The 21579-nt window shown below is 35.0% G+C and overlaps 1 protein-coding gene across 8 annotated transcripts in view; it reads right to left on the bottom strand.

Moving 5' to 3' along the window:
• The window catches only part of NAV3 (neuron navigator 3), a 799918-nt gene that overhangs the window by 226087 nt on the left and 552252 nt on the right, over positions 1 to 21579 (bottom strand). For all 8 annotated transcript variants that reach the window (XM_078076338.1, XM_078076339.1, XM_078076337.1 and 5 more), the window contains one exon: positions 2027 to 2099. In XM_078076338.1, the coding sequence (XP_077932464.1) occupies positions 2027 to 2099 (73 nt within the window). The remainder of the gene's footprint in view (positions 1 to 2026; positions 2100 to 21579) is intronic.

The following is a 21579-nucleotide window of genomic DNA, read 5'->3' as shown; positions in this document are numbered from 1 at the left end:
TACATTATAAATAATGATGGTGTAGGTGCACCTTATAATGACAACTGGATTTAGAGTAGCCCTCCTAAATCACCTAGCAATCAATTTATTCAAATGTTTATATATTTATATATATGACTATATATGTAATCTCCCAAAAGTAGACATTATAAGTATTAATTTTTTAATGGTCCACTTTTTCTCTTGACTCATACTACATATTAATAAATTACAAAGATCAGCTTATTCATGACAACAATTGATAAACGTAACTGTAAATCATAGTTCTAGTACATGGAGCTCCTAAATTTTTCTAATACTGAATAAAAAGATAAACACCCAAAGTAAGCTACAATCTGAACCTTGTTTTCTTTTGCTTGTAGTTATAATATAAAATTCAGAGAAGAGATGGAGGTAAAGCTTGAAATAAGGCTATGAAACCTGTAATCGTATTCTAAATAAAACATGCTGTTGACAATAAAATACATCCTCCTGTGATGTCAAGGTTTTATGTCTCCTTTTTGTAGTTTAGGAACATTAACAAACTATTCTGATTTCTTGCTCTCTGATGGTTTATAGACATCACACAAAGTATGCAGTGGAATTATTCATTTAAAATGAGAATGAGATGTTTCCCCACCTCCCCAAAACTTCTCACAGTTGCCATAATATAGAAGAGTTAGTCTGATCAATATGAGGCTACAGTAAGAAAGTATTAATGCTCTCATGTAAACCTAGATGATATTAAAGGTTTTAAAAATTTCTTGTTTTCTTACTATGTATATTTTATTAATCTAGAAAACCATTTTGAGCATTCATATATTTTTAGAAGATAAATGAAAATCATTGGGTTTCTGTTACTAAAGGATGTCATATGAGAAGGCAGAGACATAAAATGAACAAATGGTAACATTTTTAACTTACTTTTTATCACTGAAAAAGTAAAATATTTTCCTGGGGAATTTTACCAACTTTTATTCTAAATTGCAGAACCATCAGTTAGGTTTGAACCTAAGGTTTTTGGCCCCCAAATGTGTAATTTCATATTACACAACATATCATATAAATGTAAAAGACAAAGGAAATTTAAAACAAAAAATGAATACAGAAGAAAATTGGGAAAACTCAAAAAATTCTACTAAATGTTCACTGTATTTCAGAAGCCACATAATTCCTCTTTTTCCAATGACAGCAAAATTTTTAAAACTTAGACCTGTCTAATATTTCTAGTATGTGTGGGGAAAACGGCTATTCAGAGCAAATGACTATAGTAGAAATATTAACCAATCTAAATTGTCAAAGTATATAGCAGTACCTAGAATTTTAATATATAAATTAATATTCTAATAAAATGGTGGTTATTGCAGATCTCAAAGGACTTGCTATTTCATAACCTTAGCAACTAGATTTTGTTATAGTACTTGAAAAGTTTTCCTAAAAATACATGTGAAGGAAAAAGATTAAAAAAAAAAAAAAAACAGAACCAGTTCAGTCTTTTTCTACTTTTCTGTATTTTAATTATAGTGATGATCTTTTAAACCATTAATGACTTTAAAGCTTTTACATATGACAGCTATTAAATATTTTAACTGCTAATTATTTAAGAACTCATGATGACTTAAACTTACCAAATATTTCAACCAGGACTACCAATTTGATGTGTTATTCATAAAATAATATTTGCAGATTAATTATACTATTTTTACCTGAATTTCATCTATCTATAGCATTATCTATGTATCCATCCATCCCTCTACTTAAGACTCTAAAAATACTGTACACTGGTGATAACATAAAAATGTTTTGTTAATCTACCCTTATCCCACACACTCAGTCATGAAAATAACAGTTTTGCCAAAATATGGAACATATATAAATAATTAAAGCATATATTAATAACCATTGCATTTATGTTTCTATTATTTTTGGAAACTTGACTTCATGTATTAAGAAGCTATGTACTCCCACTTTACATTTCCTGCAATATAAAAACAATTTTTTTTCCACAAACTTGGGTGTTATTGGTGACAACTGTGCCTTTTCTTACCTTCAGCGGATAGACCTTGAACATTTACTCCTCTGGCTGCTAGAAAACTAAGGCAGACATCAACATTTTCAATCTGTAACATGAAAAGCAGTGAAAAAGCAACTTAGAGGGTTATTTTTAAATAAACAAATGAGCTAAAATGAAACCAGAGAGTAAGATAAAGAAAGAATGAATACTTTACATTCATTTCATACTAGAGATCTTTACCAGAGTTTAACTAGAATTATTTTGGCTAATTGCAGAACGAATATAAAGCTCGCCTTGTCCGGTTTGGTATTTACAAACAATTCATAAAGGCCTGATCAAGAATGGCATTCTCACAGATTAGCAACCCACCTACTTAACATAAAACTGGATTTTGTGCTTCACGACTAAGTCTCGACGAAAGCATCCATACATAAGGAGGCTGTTGCTTATGCAAGTTGTAGAATGTTAGGATGTGGGTAATTGGGATTCAACCAGTAATATTTGGTCATTATGCCAGAGGGTTGATATAGCATGAAAGAAATAAAAGCGTATTTTCATCTTAAACCACAGCTAAGTCTTTACTTTAAAAAATGTATTTGGACTTCAACAGTTATGTATTCCTCTAATTAAATTTAGGTATTGTCTTTATAATTTAAAATTGGGATGCCATGGCTTTTAAAGTTATTTTTGATATGACTACCAGTTTGTAACCATTTAAGAGTGATAGGTTAAAAACAAAAACCAAAAACCCAAATGATTGATTTATGTTAATTCATAGGTTGATCTCAATATTGATTATGGTATTATACAGCAAAGTTAAACAGCTAAGACTTTTTTTAAAGAATGTAGGAAACTAGAAAGTTCTAGTTCTTTATGAGTCATCTCCCTGGGTTGTTTTGGTATTCCATAAATCTTGAAATTCTACAGTAAATAGAAGATTTACAGTTAATACTTGGCAAGGTATTATTTTCTGTCCTATTAAATTCTCAACCAAAGCTATGCATAAGGACATATAAAGTTCTGCCAATGTCCTCTCTAGCTTAGCTTCACAGCAAGGTCAAAATGTCTCTTAAAGAAAATGAAAAAAAAAGAGATTAAAAATCTGTCCTTATAAAATGGACAACTATTTATATTCCTTTTTCAATGTAATTTTATGCAAAACTAAATTAATATTCGATGAGATGTTCTTTGCTTAAGAATGATTGCAGCTAAGGCATACACATTTGCTTTGAGAAAAATGATTTTTATTGATTTATTTCAAAGTAAGTGTTACTAAAAAAAAAGTTAAGTTTTATTGAAATTATTCTACTGAAAAAAAAAAAAAAACCCAAAAACAAAGATTGGAAGTCAATGAATACATGACCAAACAAATCTTATTTTGCCCATCAGCATCTAAATATCCAGTAAGGCTATGGTGCTGAAGTATATTTTAAATCCTTTCCTTTCTTTACATTTCACTTTGCTACCAGGAAATAAGACTGTATAAGGAAGGAAATAAAGAGGAAAGAAAAGAAATGGGAAAAACAGGATGTTCTACTATATTCATCTAAAATGTCCTTTTAGGGGCACCTGGGTGGCTCAGTCAATTAAGCATCTGCCTTCGGCTCAGGTTGTGATCTCAGGATCCTGGGATTGAGCCCTGCATTGGGCACCCTGCTCAGCAGGGGAGTCTGCTTCTCCCTCTCCCTCTGCCCCTGCTTTTGTGCTCTCTCACTCACTCTCTCTCTCAAATAAATAAAATCTTTAAAAAAATGTTCTTTTAAACTTTTTTTTAGGACCATTAAAAACAAGTAAAGGAAACACACCAAATAATTATTGTGGTCTAATGCTAAGAGAATTGAATTGAATATTTTTAAATGTTTGTCTTAATAGTCCCGATGCTGTTGATTTCCTATCAATTATATACTTTTCACAGAAAATAAGAAGATTCCTGGTCCAAACATATATAATTTACTGAAAAATGTTCATAGGCTGTTACTGCCTAAATTTCAGTTACTTTTATTACACACAAACATATTAATTCACTATAAGACCTACAAAAGGTTAATAAATAGCATCTATAATAAGATTGTCAGATAATTTTTTTGGCTACCATTCAAACCATTTACAAAATAAACTGGTGTCTGGAGTGGGTATTAAAGACAAAACTCTCTCAGCATGCACCATAAATTAGAAAGGGAAAATAAAAGGGTCCTATAGAGAAAAAAGTACTGAAAACATATTCAACAATATTTGTTTATATATTCAGGTATGGGTTTTTTGAGACCAAGCCCCAGGAAGATAGGGACTATGTTTTGTTTACTCATGTAGCTTCAGCAACCTAAGAGGGTGCCTGGTATCTAATAGGTGCTCAGTGCACACTTAAGGAAGGATAGAGGTAAAAAGGAATGGTGGCCAATCCATCCATATGGAAAGGAGTGGAGGGGTCAGGGAGAGGGAGAAAGAGGGAGAGGGAGGAGGAGAGGGGAATAGAGAGAGAGAGAGAGAGTAGGAGGAAGAGGGAGAAAGAAGGAGAGAGATCATTTGATTCAGAGCCTATATGTTCAATTCTCTTTGGGATTTTTAAAAATATACTACTCTGTGTCTGACTCCAGACCAAAAAAAAAAAAAAAAAATCAGAACTTCTGTGGGTTGGGGCTGAACTTCAGTTTGTTTTCAAATTTTAGCTCCCAGTGTCAGTCTTCCTTCCTCTTTACAGATTAAGCAACTGACTTCCACAGAAGATCTCATATAAAGATGAGCAAAAGAAGCCAACAAAGTGTTATACTTTTTATCCCCAATTCCCATGAAATTCAAGATGTACAAAAGTAAACACTGAAAGTAATAGCATAGTGATGAACTTTGGAAGGGTATAGTCTGGAACGTTGTATGGGGGGAAGAGGTATGCTGGAAGTGTCCTTTGTTTTGATCTGAGTGTGACTACACAGGTATACACATATTAAAAAATCAATCAGCTACATACTTAAGATTGGAGTAACTTTATATACTTTCTATGTTTGTTTTACTTCAATTCCTATTAGAGTACTTTACACTCTTTTATGTGTGTTTTACTTCCATTAAAAATAAAAATAAAATGATCAGCCCCCTGTTTTATTGAAAATAAAGGCATACAAGAATAGAAGTACAGAAACTTGACAGGTGGCTGTTGAAAGTAATTAAGTGAATGATGATGGTGTTTTAGACTATGGTGGTGGCAGTGAAAGTGATCCAGACTCTGGATAGAAGTTGAAGAAACCTAGTGGGAAGATATGGCATATAAGAGAAGGTGAGGAGTCAAGGATGACCACGATACTATGTAATTCATGCACTGTACATTTTATGCCTGGGGTATTTTATATATACCCCCTCATAGCAGTGATCCAGAGAAATTCATTCTCAGTTCTGTGGGCACTACACTTCTCATATGGTTCAGGTAATAGTCACATCCATAGCTCATGGACAGTCACTCCCAGGACTTTTACTTGCCTACAATGACATCATGCACAATTTGTTGGGTCTATTTGTGGCTCACATTTTATTAGTGCAGAGCACCCACTTTGCCTCTCTTTTCCTGTTAAACTTAAGCATGGCTACACAAAATATATAAAAATATTGACTTTGTAACAAAAATAAAACAAGAAGTTTCTAAGTTCTAAATCCACTCAATCACATCCAGTTTCTAAATTCTAAACCAGTCAATAACATCTACTCAGAACTTTGAAAATCTCTGGGTACACTGAGCCTTGAGGCTTTTGTATTCTATGAAAATATCTATTGTTATCACAATGCCTAAACAAAAAGAAAATTTTGCTCAAATACATAAAAATGGACTTCTCTGTGTGTTTTCCTTATCAAAGACACAAATTCAATAGAGGTTGGTTCATAGTTTTGGACCTCGGTAGTTTCTATTTGTATAATTAATATTAGTATTTTGGAGCACTACCATTTAATTTTGTTTATGTCTTATAAAATCAAATCCTTCAATTATTCATTCATCAAGCATTCATTAAATTTATTTTATGCGTGGAATTATGCTCAGTCCTGCAGATATAAATTTCAAGACATAGCCATTATCCTCATATTTTCTAAAGAGCATTGACTCATTTCTAATATTTTCCACACTCCCATGAAAAATGAAAGGCATTTTTCAAAACAGAAATTTTGTTGTCTAATTTCATAATTGTACTTTCATCCTGATCCTTATGAACTTGCTAAATATAAGCATGTATATTGGTAAATCACAAATTGGGTTTCAGACAAGGAAAATAAGTGTTTTCATATCTTCACTTATTAAAACTCAAGACAGTCATCATTGTATTTGTGGCTTCAAAGTTTTTTAAACCTTTAAAAGGTTTAAAAGGTCAATATGCATTCTCAACATGTTAAACATAGAGGATATACTGGAAATATTTGTATTTATTCATCTCATTGTTGAATAAACTATTCCAAAAATTGTAGAATTTTTTTTTAAAGATTTTATTTATTTATTTGACAGAGAAAGAGACAGCGAGAAAGGGAACAAAAGCAGGGGGAGTGGGAGAGGGAGAAGCAGGCTTCCCGCTGAGCAGGGAGCCCGATGCGGGGCTCGATCCCAAGACCCTGGGATCATGACCTGAGCCGAAGGCAGACGCTTAACGACTGAGCCACCCAGGCGCCCCCAAAAATTGTAGAATTTTTAATTAACATAGTTCTTTATTGAACTCATACCCTTAAAGCTGCATGTTTTATGACACCTAGTCTTTTAGTATTTTTACTACAAAACTGGTATAACCTGTTTCGAAAACTGACTATCGGCATCTTTCACAGTATTAACGAAGTTATACCTTGTCTGTTCACATGTTTCTTTCACTTTTACTTACGGATACTTAATGAAAACTATACTTAGGTCCTAAATATCTGGGTATGATTAATATGAACCTTATAGTTTGTGATTCAGTTTAAACCATGGCACCAACATTTAACAATGAATGATAAATTCATTCAGCAACTACTGTGTATTACATGCAAAGAGCTCTGCTAGACAGTGAAGGGATATAAAAAATGAATTATAAAGTCTTGGGCTTTGTGAGCTTATAAAATAGCTGGAGACAAAAAACACTGATAAATCACCATCACACAAGGCACAATAGGATAAATTCTAGAAAACATTTATAAACAATACTTCATGGCCGTAGAGAGAATGGACTTACCAATTTTCACTACACATCTGGGAAAAGCATCAGAGAAGAATCATTTAAACTTGAAGGCTACGTCTGACTTTGATAAGGTAGACAAGTGTCAGAAGGAGGGCTGGGCATGCCTATCAGAGCAACCAAGAGCAAGATTGCTCATAAAGATGTTTGAGAATAGATCATCCTAGTCTTCACTTTCTGCAGTTATGTTTACAGAGCTGAATTTGACCTGGAATTGAAAAGCCTTTGTTGCCCCTTGGATTCTGAAACCACTGCAGTATAAAAAGTGAAATAAATGTAAACCAGGTAGCAGATATAATACTTCAAAGTCTGAGTTCTCTTTACAGATGTAATGCATCCTGGTTAGGGCATGCCTGACGTGCTAGATAATGCAGTTATGAATCATACATAGAGAATGTTTAGAAGAATATGAACCAAATTTAACTTTTGTTATCTCTGGATGGTCGATTCTCTTGTGACTTGTGCTATTTTTGATTAACTACATGTCCTATTTTTTTCATTATAAATGTGTACTGGTAGTTACACTATATAAATTAATTAAATAAATGTGATTTCAACCAAAATAAAGAGGTAAAATTGCTCAGTTTGAGTGAACCCCCATCCTATCATAGAATTCAAATAGTAATATAACTTTTAGCCTAAGATTTTAATCAGATATACATTCATCTGGAGACCTTTAAAAATGCAGAGTATTTTTGCATTGATTAAAATTCTTAATTTTTGTTTTCCTTCACTCATTCAACAATTAGTTTAGTTGTTCATTGAACATGTCCAAGTCCTTAAAAATATATAGTTTTATAGGACAGAGAGATATTTTCAATGTAGTGCAAGAAATGTTATGGTCTGAGAAACACAGACTCCTGGAGAAGCATGAAGAAGGGCCTATTTTGGACTAGAGGTCAAATAACTAGGAAATGAGAAAGTTATTGGTGACTAAGACTTATCTAACAGTTACGAAGATATTTTCATCTGAGGTTGCCATTACTATACTTTATTACAATGAGAAAGATGTTGATCAGAGAATTAAATTGACATGCTCAAGGTCACACAGAAAGAATATATTAAAACCAGAGCCTATGTAATTAACCCCCACATTTTTCTCTTTCAAAGGAAGCTTGAGCTAGTCCCTGAAAGGTTATGAAGAGTTAACCAAATAAGAGGATGTGATGTGAGGTGAATCCATGGAAGGAGCACTATGTGAACTAGTCATGGTTGAGAAACATCCTAAGTTAAGGGACTGGTAAAGAATTCAGAATGTTGAGGGTGAATCTCACCTAAATCTTTCTTCACAACTTCATTGTTTATCAATGTGAGAAAAGGCAACTCTAAAAGCTGATAACTTTCAATCAGTTTCAAGATCCAAAGTGGGAGGTGAGATCACCAGGAGGGACGCCAGGAACAAGAATCTTGAAATATGGAGAATCTAGTGGCAGGAGATGAGGCCACAGAATCTGACAGACAGAGGCTGGCTGGGGAACATCCTTCAGGCCCTGGGAGGAGTCTGGGCTTGATCTCAAAGCCCAGGGAGCTAATGGTGTGTATTATGCTAAAGAAAGAAATGGTCAGTGTTGGTTAGAAGATATCTATTTTATATGACCACACAGTTCATACATAGATTTATTGATAGTTTTAAAAGTTTCACACATCAATTTCTACTCATACTATCTGCAGTGCTCTATGATTTTTCAAAATTATGCTTTAGTGTATTTCACTTAACAAAGTCATTTCTAACACATTACCTTCACAACATAGTATGTGAACAAGCTGCTTTTGGAAAAACCCTATACTACATGTCAAGAATGGAAGCAGGGAAAATGGTTGGGAAGCTACTTTTTCCTTCACTTCTCAACAACCTAGCACAGGGAGTTCATGCGGAGTTTTAAGCCCGTATATTATTTACTCCAAATGCAAAACCCTTTCCATCTTCACCACCATCTCTCGTAAATTTTTATATATTTCTTCCACTCAATAGAAACTTAGAGATATAACATACTTCTTATAAATTTACACAATTAATAAATAGCAGAGCCAGAATTCAAATTCAACCCTGTCAGTCTCCAATGAACTTGCTCTCTCTGCCACACTAAGCTTCCTACCATTGTAATTTAGACATTCTGACAGATATTTTGAGGCTCTGAATCAACCTTTCTACATGACTGAAAGGCAGCTAGGATACAGTGCCTGGCATAAAACAGGTGCTCAATAAATATCTGGTTGAAAGTAAAGGCGAAACTGTGTAGTAGGAAGGTAAAGACAGAAATAGTATGCAAAATCTACTTGTTCTATACATACTCTAAGTCCACGAGATTGAAATGCTTCTAAATTAAATCTCAAATATCCAATGCACTTTTACACCCAGTATATTAACATATAGAATGACTGATGTGGCCACAAGCCAAAGAATACTGGCAGTCACCAGAAGCTATAACAGGCGAGGAATGGATTTCTCCCACCATCTCTGAAAGGAGCACAGAACTACGGATACTTTGACTTTGGTCTTGTGGTACTGATTTCAGACTTCTGGACTCCAGAACCATGCGAGACTAAATTTCTTTTGTTTTAAGCCACCAAGTGTGTGATAATTTTTCACATCAGCCACAGGTAATGAATACAATATCTAGTCAATAAAGCAGTAGATATCACAACTCCAGCAAGGCTAAGAGTGAGCTGGGATCTGTGAGCATGCGGATTTCCAGGCCTTGCTCCCATTTGTTAAGCCTTTGGGGGGGGGGTAAAACATGCAATTTAATTTAGGTGCCTCATGTCATTGCAATGCTAAGCCACACTTCTCCCTTTTCCATCTCAAGTTACTTTGTGTTGTGGGACAGAGAGAGGGGGAGGAGATAGTAATTTTGTTTCACTGCAGTTTGTTTTTGTGCTGAGTTGATCTGTGGTTAGTTGCAAGGAGTCAGTTGATTAAGCAGGAGAGTATAATAATTAAAAGTTTTGGGGCGCCTGGGTGGCTCAGTCGTTAAGTGTCTGCCTTCAGCTCAGGTCATGATCCCAGGATCCTGGGATCGAGCCCCGCATTGGGCTCCCTGCTCGGCGGGAAGCCTGCTTCTCCCTCTCCCACTCCCCCTGCTTGTGCTCTCTCTCTCGCTGTGTCTCTCTCTGTCAAATAAATAAATAAAATCTTTAAAAAAAAAAAAAAATAATTAAAAGTTTTGCAGCCATGTAAAACTGGACTTGCATTCTACTTATGCAATTTATACAATATAAGAAATTGAGAAAGTTTTTATTCCCTTGAAGCCTCAGATTCCTTATCTATGAAAGAGAATTAAAAAATATTTCCCACAGTCAACACCCCGACATCTAATAGTAAAACTTACGAGTCTCAGAGACAAAGAGAAAATCCTGAAAGCAGCTCAGGACAAGAGATCTATAACCTACAATGGTAGAAACATTAGATTGGCAACAGACTTATCCACAGAGACCTGGCAGGCCAGAAAGGACTGGCAGGATATATTCAGAGCACTAAAGGAGAAAAATATGCAGCCAAGAATACTATAACCAGCTAGGCTGTCGTTGAAAATTGAAGGAGAGATAAGAAGCTTCCAGGACAAACAAAAACTAAAGGATCTGCAAACACGAAACCAGCCCTACAAGAAATATTGAAAGGGGTCCTCTAAGCAAAGAGAGAGCCTAAAAGTAACATAGACCAGAAAGGAATAGAGACAATATACAGTAACAGTCACCTTATAGGCAATACAATGGCACTAAATTCATATCTTTCAATAGTTACCCTGAATGTAAATGGGCTAAATGTCCCAACAAAAAGACACAGGGTATCAGATTGGATAAAAAAACAAGACCCATCAATATGCTGTCTGCAAGAGACTCATTCTAGACCCAAAGACACCTCCAGATTAAAAGTGAGGGAGTGGAAAAAATTTACCATGCTAATGGACACAAAAAGAAAGCTGGGGTGGCAATCCTTATATCAGACAAATTAGATTTTAAACCAAAGACTACAATAAGAGATGAGGAAGGACACTATATCCTACTTAAAGGGTCTATCCAACAAGAAGATCTAACAATTGTAAATATCTATGCCCCTAACATGGGAGCAGCCAATTATATAAGTCAATTAATAACAAAAGCAAAGAAACACATTGACAACAATACAACAATACAATAACAGAAGCAAAGAAATGCATCGACAACAATACAGACTTTAACACCCCCCTCACTGAAATGGACAGATCATCTAAGCAAAAGATCAACAAGGAAATAAAGACTTTAAATGACACACTGGACCAAATGGTCTTCACAGATGTATTCAGAACATGCCATCCCAAAGCAACAGAATACACATTCTTCTCTAGTGCCCATGGAACATTCTCCAGAATAGATCACATCCTAGGTCACAAATCAGGTCTCAACCGGTACCAAAAGATTGGGATCATTCCCTGCATATTTTTGGACCACAATGCTTTGAAACTAGAACTCAATCACAAGAGGAAAGTCAGAAAGAACTCAAATACATGGAGGCTAAAGAACATCCTACTAAAGAATGAATGGGTCAACCAAGGAATTAAAGAAGAATTAAAAAAATTCATGGAAACAAATGAAAATGAAAACACAACTGTTCAAAATCTTTGAGATGCAGCAAAGGCAGTCCTAAGAGGAAAGTACATAGCAATACAAGCCTTTCTCAAGAAACAAGAAAGGTCTCTAATACACAACCTAACCCTACACCTAAAGGAGCTGGAGAAAGAACAGCAAATAAAGCCTAAACCCAGCAGGAGAAGAGAAATAATAAAGAGCAGAGTAGAAATCAATGAAATAGAAACCAAAAGAACAGTAGAACAGATCAACGAAACTAGGAGCTGCTTCTTTGAAAGAATTAATAAGATCAATAAACCCCTGGCCAGACTTATCAAAAAGAAAAGAGAAATGACCCAATAAATAAATAAATAAATAAATGAAAGAGGAGAAATCACAACCAACACCAAAGAAATATAAACAATTATAAGAACATATTATGAGCAACTATATGCCAGCAAATTAGATAATCTGGAAGAAATGGATGCATTCCTAGAGATGTATCAACTACCAAAACTGAACCAGGAAGAAATAGAAAACCTGAACAGATCTATAACCACTAAGGAAATTGAAGCAGTCATCAAAAATTTCCTAACAAACAAAAGCCCAGGGCCAGATGGCTTCCCAGAGGAATTCTACCAAACATTTAAAGAAGAATTAATACCTATTCTTCTGAAACTGTTCCAAAAAATAGAAATGGAAGGAAAACTTCCAAACTCATTTTATGAGGCCACCATTACCTTGATCCCAAAACCAGATAAAGACCCCAACAAAAAGGAGAATTACAGACCATTATCCTTGATGAACATGGATGCAAAAATTCTCACCAAAATACTAGCCAATAGGATCCAACCGTACATTAAAAGGATTATTCACCACGACCAAGTGGGATTTATCCCTGGGCTGCAAGTTTGGTTCAACATCTGCAAATCAGTCAATGTGATACAATACTTTAATAAAAGAAAGAAGAACAAGAACCATATGATCCTCTCAGTAGATGCAGAAAAACCATTTGACAAGCATTTCTTGATTAAAACTCTTCAGAGTGTAGAGATAGAGGGTACATACCTCAATATCATAAAAGCCATCTATGACAAACCCACAGTGAATATCATTCTCAATGGGGAAAAACTAAGAGCTTTCCCCCTAAGGTCAGGAACATGGCAGGGATGTCCACTATCACTACCCGCTATTCAACATAGTACTAGAAGTTCTAGCCACAGCAATCAGACAACAGAAAGAAATAAAAGGCATCCAAATCGGCAAAGAAGAAGTCAAACTCTCACTCTTTGCAGATGATATGATACTTTATGTGGAAAACCCAAAAGACTCCACCCCAAAACTGCTAGAACTCATACAGGAATTCAGTAAAGTGGCAGGATATAAAATCAATGTACAGAAATCAGTGGCATTTCTATACACCAACAACAAGACAGAAGAAAGAGATATTAAGCAGTTGATCCCATTTACAATTGCACCCAAAACCATAAGATACCTAGGAATAAATCTATCCAAAGAGGCAAAGAATCTGTACTCAGAGAACTATAAAATACTCATGAAAGAAATTGAGGAAGACACAAAGAAATGGAAAAACGTTCCATGCTCATGGACTGGAAGAACAAATATTGTGAAGATGTCAATGCTACCTAGAGCAATCTACACATTCAAAGCAATCCCTATCAAAATACCATCCATTTTTTTCAAAGAAACGGAATAAATAATCCTAAAATTTCTATGGAACCAGAAAAGACCCCGAATAGCCAGAGGAATGTTGAAAAAGAAAAGCAAAGCTGGCAGCATCACAATTCCGGACTTCAAGCTCTATTACAAAGCTGTCATCATCAAGACAGTATGGTACTGGCACAAAAACAGACACATAGATCGGTGGAACAGAATAGAGAGCCCAGAAATGGACCCTCAACTCTATGGTCAACTAATCTTCGACAAAGCAGGGAAGAATGTCCAGTGGAAAAAAGACAGTCTCTTCAAAAAATGGTGTTGGGAAAATTGGACAGCCACATGCAGAAGAATGAAACTGGACCATTTCCTTACACCACACACAAAAATAGACTCAAAATGGTTGAAAGACCTCAATGTGAGACAGGAGTCCATCAAAATCCTAAAGGAGAACACAGGCAGCAACCTCTTCGACCTCAGCCGCAGCAACTTCTTCCTAGAAACATCGCCAAAGGCAAGGGAAGCAAGGGCAAAAATGAACTACCGGGACTTCATCAAGATAAAAAGCTTTTGCACAGCAAAGGAAACAGTCAACAAAACCAAAAGACAACTGACAGAATGGGAGAAGATATTTGCAAATGACATATCAGATAAAGGGCTAGTATCCAAAATCTATCAAGAACTTATCAAACTCAACACCCAAAGAACAAATGATCCAATCAAGAAATGGGCAGAAGACATGAACAGACATTTTTCCAAAGAAGACATCCAAATGGCCAACAGACACATGAAAAAGTGCTCAACATCGCTCGGCATCAGGGAAATCCAAATCAAAACCTCAATGAGATACCACCTCACACCAGTCAGATTGCCTAAAATCAACAAGTCAGGAAACGACAGATGTTGGCGGGGATGTGGAGAAAGGGGAACCCTCCAAACTGCTGGTGGAAATGCAAGCTGGTGCAGCCACTCTGGTAAACAGTATGGAGGTTCCTCAAGAAGTTGAAAATAGAGCTATCCTACGACCCAGCAATTGCACTACTGGGTGTTTACCCCAAAGATACAAATGTAGTGATCTGAAGGGGTACGTGCACCCCGATGTTTATAGCAGCAATGTCCACAATAGCCAAACTGTGGAAAGAGCCAAGATGTCCATCGACAGATGAATGGATAAAGAAGATGTGTATATATATATATACCATGGAATATTATGCAGCCATCAAAAGGAATGAAATCTTGCCATTTGCAATGACGTGGATGGAACTAGAGGGTATTGTGCTGAGCGAAATAAGTCAGTCAGAGAAAGACATGTATCATATGATCTTACTGATACGAGGAATTCTTAATCTCAGGAAACAAACTGAGGGTTGCTGGAGTGGTGGGGAGTGGGAGGCATGGGGTGGCTGGGTGATAGACATTGGGGAGGGTATGTGCTATGGTGAGCACTGTGAATTGTGTAAGACTGATGAATCACAGACCTGTACCTCTGAAACAAATAATACATTATATGTTAAAAAAAAAAAAAAAAAGAAGAAGAAGATAGCAGGAAGGGAAAAATGAAGCGGAGGAAATCGGAGGGGGAGATGAACCATGAGAGACTATGGACTCTGAGAAACAAACTGAGGGTTCTAGAGGGGAGGGGGGTGGGGGGATGGGTTAGCCTGGTGATGGGTATTAAAGAGGGCACATATTGAATGGAGCACTGGGTGTTATACGCAAACAATGAATCATGGAACACTACATCAAAAACTAATGATGTAATGTAAGGTGATTAACATAACATAATAAAAGAAAAATAGAAAAAAAAAAGCAATTTGGTTTAGCCTCAAAGAGACATGAGACCTAATATTGGTTCTTCTGTAGGCAGGCTCAGTGAGACCCTGTTCCTTTGCAGGTTTGCTGTGAAGCTAAACGAAAAATGCAAACAAATCATCCAGCACAGCACCAGATACACATGGCTGACAGTCAATCATTAAAGCAGATCAATAAGTGAAGCTGATATTGTTGAGTGATCTACAACTTGGTTTCTATAATATGATTTCACAATTATTATTTGTTATGTTTGAAACATGGCTAATACAAATCAAGTGGGCAATATGATTTTTCAAAGGCATTTCATGAATTTTTATCTGTGTCTATCTAGATGAATCAGTTTAACTCAATTTACATTAAAATCATTTAAATATAATGTCATAAAGTAGCTAGCTTGGGCCTTTCTCCTGATATTCCAAATAATTTATCTCATCCAAGATAAACTTTTCAAATGATTATACTGAGATCAAATGAACAAGATTCTCCCTATTTCCTTTTTCTCTTTTTATAGAAGTAATTTTTATAACATTATTTGTCATAGGTTTTTAAGCTAAGAATAGCAGTTCTTATTTAAAATGGCCTCATATCTTAGTATATTATTTGCCAAACTACAGTTTTGAAAAGTGTTCTGTTATATATTTTATCATTGATTATTATAAGTGGTCATTTTCTATGAAATTTCAAGAAAGAGTTTGAAAAATATGGAGCAGTAAGTCCTTTTAAAAGAGATTAGATTATTGAGGGTAATAAAAACTAAATTTATGAAAGGATTGTTACAAAATATACTTTCTAATAATAGGTATGATTGTACTTTGTGTTTACTGGGATATGACCTAGTGGTGGGGAACAATTTACAGCAATTAAGTTAAGAATATCAGGATTAAAAAAAAAAAAAAGAATATCAGGATAGGGGCACCTGGGTGGCTCAGTCAGCTAAGCATCCAACTCTTGATTTTGGCTCAGCTTGTGAACTCAGGGTCCTGAGATCAGCCCTGCGAGGAGGCTGCGAGCTGGCTTTGGTGCTCAGTGGGGAGTCTGCTGGAGATTCTCTCTCTTCCTCTCCCCCTTCCCCCTGCTCATGCTCCCCCTCCCTCTCTCTTTCTCTCTAAAATAAATAAATCTTTAAAAAATATCAGGATAAAGAACATGCTACATGTTTAAGAAAGTGGTTGATGTTCCAATATATAGTTGAAATATTAACTATGGTTCACAATGGTTTTTATACATGCATATATAAAGCTTACTAATTTTCCTCAAATAAAAGAAAAAATATATATATATGCTCTCCAAAAAGAAAGAAAAAAATTACAGAGAATTTGGCACCCAATTCAAAATTAGTTACTTCATTTCAATTTCTATCTGTCCTACTAATGGCATGAACCACTATATTGATACTCATGAGAACATTTAAACTATTTATTCTATAATATAATGTAGAAAAGCATGCTTGTATTTTCAACATTTATTTAATTTCTTAACGGCAGACCAGACAACTCGAATAAAAATATGATTCCCCTGCTATTATTGTTTTTCTTTGTAAATTGGACTTAATATATTTTAAGAACTATCTTTTTCACCTTACTATGAAGATACTTTTATAAAGCTATAAAGAGTGAAAACCCAAGTATATTCTAAGATAAAATCATTAACAGAAACCATGGTCTTTGGTGCTTTGTTAAATCAATCTAGCAGGTCAGAGTTCCACTGGTCTAATTTCCTCAATGCAGAAATGAGTAGAGACTGAGCATTCACTGAATCTTTTTCCTGGGTCACAGAGTCCGAATTAGAATTCCAGTGACCATTGTCCTTTCAACTTAACACACTTCCTTTCAATGTCTCCATATCATTTCAATTACTTCATTTGAACTTTGCTAGTAATACAGAGCAACTTCTAGAGACAAATTCAGTTTTAAAAATCATCAGGGCAATATTCTAATAACTTAAGTATAAATTTCTTGATGCTACTAGCTTATGCTTATGCTTCCAAAGTTTGAGCCTATATGAAAATAATGAAATTATGACGAAAACTACAAAGTAGAAATTTCCACTTAGCATTTCTTTAGAGATCAGAGCTATATTTGTAGTAAAGCATTTGTCTTCATTAAGCTATCTTTTTCTAGCCATTCCAGAAGATGAACAGTTTCAAAAATGGCAGGGGATCATGTGAATGGACTAACTTAGCAATATTCCACTCCTCTGAGTCATAGTGCTAGAATCCTGCAGTGTGCCATTTATAAGATTTTATTAAACCTTTAAGAGCATTCCAATATTTTATCTCTTCCCTATTTGGTCAGAAACCTCATCTTCCTATCTTACCTAAATAGATCCTTTAAAAGAGAAGCAATTACAAGCAGTGGCTAAAAGAAAACTTTAAAGGACAGAATACTGATAAAAGCATAAAATACTTTTACTAGGAAGAACAGTTTCACTGTCCAGATAAGTGTAAAATTACTGAAATGGAATAAAGATGTCTATAAAATCCATAATGGTATTATTCTGGAAGTCACAACCCTGTGGGACTTGGAAATGGAGAATTAAGGGAGAATGAAACCAAATTTTCTACTTTTGAGGAATAAAAAAAGGGCAAGAAGCATAAGTATTTCCCAAATCCTCCTATCAGCAAATTTTAAACAACATGATATGTTAGAAAGACTAAAAGATGTGGCTGAAACACAATTGGGCTATTACAGTGAGGACATGAGAGGAGCCAGCAAAAAGGAAGGACGAGTTGTGAACCACATTTGTCAGATCCTCCGCTCTACGGTATGTTCAAAATCTTGGTTTACTTCACATAAACAAATTTCCTAATCCCTCTATGCATTTGTGAAGATGCTTCAATGTAATGGTCTATTTTAAAATAAAAGAAAATTTGTTTTCCCAATAACTTTTCTTCTACATGTCTTACATTTTTGTCTAAGAACCTAGCACTTGTGCCTCTGCATTTCAAATACATGTTGGGCATTTTTCTGCTATTTTTAATCTGCTGGGCATTCTGAACATTCCTAGTATTTATAGTTTACTAATTTATTTCCTTGTGTAATCTCACCAAAGTGTGGCATGCAGCATATATTTTGAATTCTGAAACCACCCACCTAGAAATTACTCAACAGGTGCGATCCATATCAGTAACTTCATCTTTGGGTAAGGTTAAATATAGTGTTGAATAAGTTCCTTCAAACTAAGTTCCATTTTTCAGGATGAGTTTAGTCTCAAGCTTATCAAGAAAAGATAACCATGACTTTGAGACTTAGAATAAACATGAATCAAATCTCAATAATTATGCTAATAAATTGGTACAAGGGCAAGTTCATATTTCTCTTAAACATGTGTTCTTTGGCCCATGTAATCTGAAAGATTTATTGTTAAATTTTCTTCACCTATTTTGGGATATCATAAGAATTTTTCTGTATACTATAAAGTAATATAGAGAATCCCATGGAAAAAAAAGCATATTATTATTCTCTAATACTCTGAAGTTATCTTATTGATGAATTCCTTCAATTTCTATTTAATCCATTTTCAGATACCCACATCTCACACAATCATATCCCCTTGTGTCAGCAAAGGAAAATGTACCCCTTCTTTTCCAACATTAAATCTTCTACACAGACTTCAAATCTCTTCCTTTGCCACTTCCTTTAGGATTTAGCATCATCTCTTGCCTCCCCAATCTCTGGGGTCCTCCTCTCTCTCTACTTTCTCTGCCTATTCTCCCCCCTTCCAAAATCTCTCTTCACTCTTCCTTCCTCTCAAACTATATATACATTATTTTTCTCTTCAACAGGAAACTCCTAGAAAGATTATTCAAGACTCAGTGGATATGTGCACCTCTGCTACTCCTTAACACATGGTTATCCTATAGAAGATGTTTGCATAAAGGTCATTAATGCCTGTCCAATTGCTAGAACCAACTTCTTTGTTCCAGCACACCAACTAGTAGGCTAAGTAGCATTTGACAACATCTACCACATTCTGCTCATCTTACTTTGCCCCATCTCACTGGGTTAGTCCAAATACTCCAGTTTAAACTACCATAGCTACCCTAAGGATCCACAAACCACATATGTGGATCTACCCTCTTAAAGATGGGCTCACTCACCAATCTTTCCTTTTTTTGACTCTACATCTTTGCTCATCACTTATATATTGGTATTTCCCTATGTGAGAACCTCAAATTTCTTCCCTCCTGACCTTATACAGGCCTTCTGCTGAGATCTCATCCTTTTCCATGGCTTCAATCATTACCTATGTACCAGATATATTCTAATACCTTACTTGTCACCTTAGGAACACATGCCTAATTGCCTGAAGTCACCTCCTACTTGATGTTCCAATGGATAGGTCAAACACTTTCAAAATATGAATTTGTCATCCTCCCCCTTCTACATTTAGCCTGTTTTCTCCCTCTGTACTAATCATGTCTAACAGTAACTTACCAGGCCAAATATGTGGGACCATTTTACACTCCCTATATTCTTCAACTCCCACATCCAACTGGAGACTAACACATATTCTACAATTCCCAGAAAGCATCTAGGGTGATTTTTTTTTTTTTAATATTTACATCAGATCATGCCACAGTCCAGCTTTAAAAGTCTTCCAAACGCTCCCCAACCAATTTAGAATGACATACAAACTCCTTACTTTGGCCCTATGTGATCAGGCTTCCATCATCCCATCCAAACACCTCACTGTCCTCAAATCACCGTGGTCTTCTATCTGTTGCTGGAATGCACCAAGCTCACTCCCTTCACAGTACTTTTTGATTTTGCCTCTGCAACACTGTTGGTATTATTTATTTCAATATTTGCCTCCCTGATCCTCAAATGTCCTTACATTTTGTAGCTCAGGTGCTCAGCAAATATTGGCTCAATATGAATTACCTGGTTGTTATTCATCAAAATACTTATTAATATATTATAGATTCATACCATGAGAGAATCTATGTTCTTAAAGGCTTAGAACAGTCTAATAAATGTTATCAAATTTGAAATTTAAATAAAGACAATTTGTGACTAGAAACAGTAGCATACCTAGTTTTACCTTACCTTTTGTTATTAAACACAAACAGCAAGCAAAGATCACAAAAGATGAGATATACAAAAAAAATGTAGTGAAAGCAGTTCTGTGAGTAAGGATAGCACTCACTGTCTTGGTTGTTAAGCAATACAGAAAGAGGCATCATCCTTTTTGGAATAGATATACGAAATTCATCCTAGTCACGCTCTCTCATAATTCTCTTTCCTCTACTTTCTTGTCTCAGTTAAAATCTGGAATTTTTATTCATTAATAATATAGTACCAATGCCAGTTCTTAAGAATAGAAGCAAAAATAACTAAAGCAAAAAAACTACATTTTTGTCATATGTATTATTCTGAGTCAACACATGGAGGGCATGTCAATTTCAGATTCAAAATTCAACCACATCAGAAAAAATGAGATACATTTTTTTATGTAAAAAATGAGAGGATACAAGTCATTCTTTACTCAAAATTTAATGAGATTCCAACTAATACTATTTGGCTGGAAAAATTACCTTTTCATAGCATTTACATTTCTTAGGCTTTGGTTTTTCTGTGTTTTTTTTTTTAATCAAAAGCAGAAATATTAACATAACATGTATACTAGATGTTACACGACATTTTAGGGCTAATAAGGAGTAGGAAGTAATAAAAAATTAACAGAGTCTAATACTCATGAGAATGTTTCCACAGATTTGTAGAATCTTTGGTACAGATGTTTCAGATAAATGTCTAGGGACTGAATTCCTATCCATAGTTATGAGCTTTGGAGTTTTTTTTTTTTTCCCTTCTGTCATAAAGCATTATCTTGGCTGTTTATTGGACTCTCTGTAATCAGAATCAAATTGGAATGACAGCAGAGAAGATGTGTTTTAGTATCCAGCACTTCTTTATGATTGAAGTAATGAAAGCAAAACCAAGTGTTGAGTTTAAGAAACATAATATATGATATTCAGGGACTACAGAGCTCTTTAAGATAAAGTCCTAAAAATCTTTTAGCAGGTGTTAATTCATGAATGTGTCTTAACAAAGTCTGTAACAGCACTATTATGTATTTCCATATCAGTTTAGGTAGTAAAGAATGTCCATGATTATATGTCATTATCATATCCTAATTAGGGCTCATTATACAGATGAAAAAGCTGAGACTCAGAGAGGTTACATCTCTTTTACAGTATCACACAGCTATTATTTTAGGAGGGTCTGAAGGTATTATAATTACTTTCAGTAAAACTGTAATTAATTTCCAGAAAGTCACACTTGTGCCCAGAATAATTAGATCAGAAATTTCCTTAAAATTGAAGTATTTAACAGAAAATTGTTTTTTATGGTGATTTTTTTTCACAACAGTTAGAGTTTA

This window comes from Halichoerus grypus, chromosome 6 (assembly GCF_964656455.1).
Source record: "Halichoerus grypus chromosome 6, mHalGry1.hap1.1, whole genome shotgun sequence".
NCBI classification, from domain to species: Eukaryota; Metazoa; Chordata; class Mammalia; order Carnivora; family Phocidae; genus Halichoerus; species Halichoerus grypus.
The sequence above is the reverse complement of the archived record's forward strand: the minus strand, read 5'-3'. Positions and strand labels throughout refer to the sequence as shown.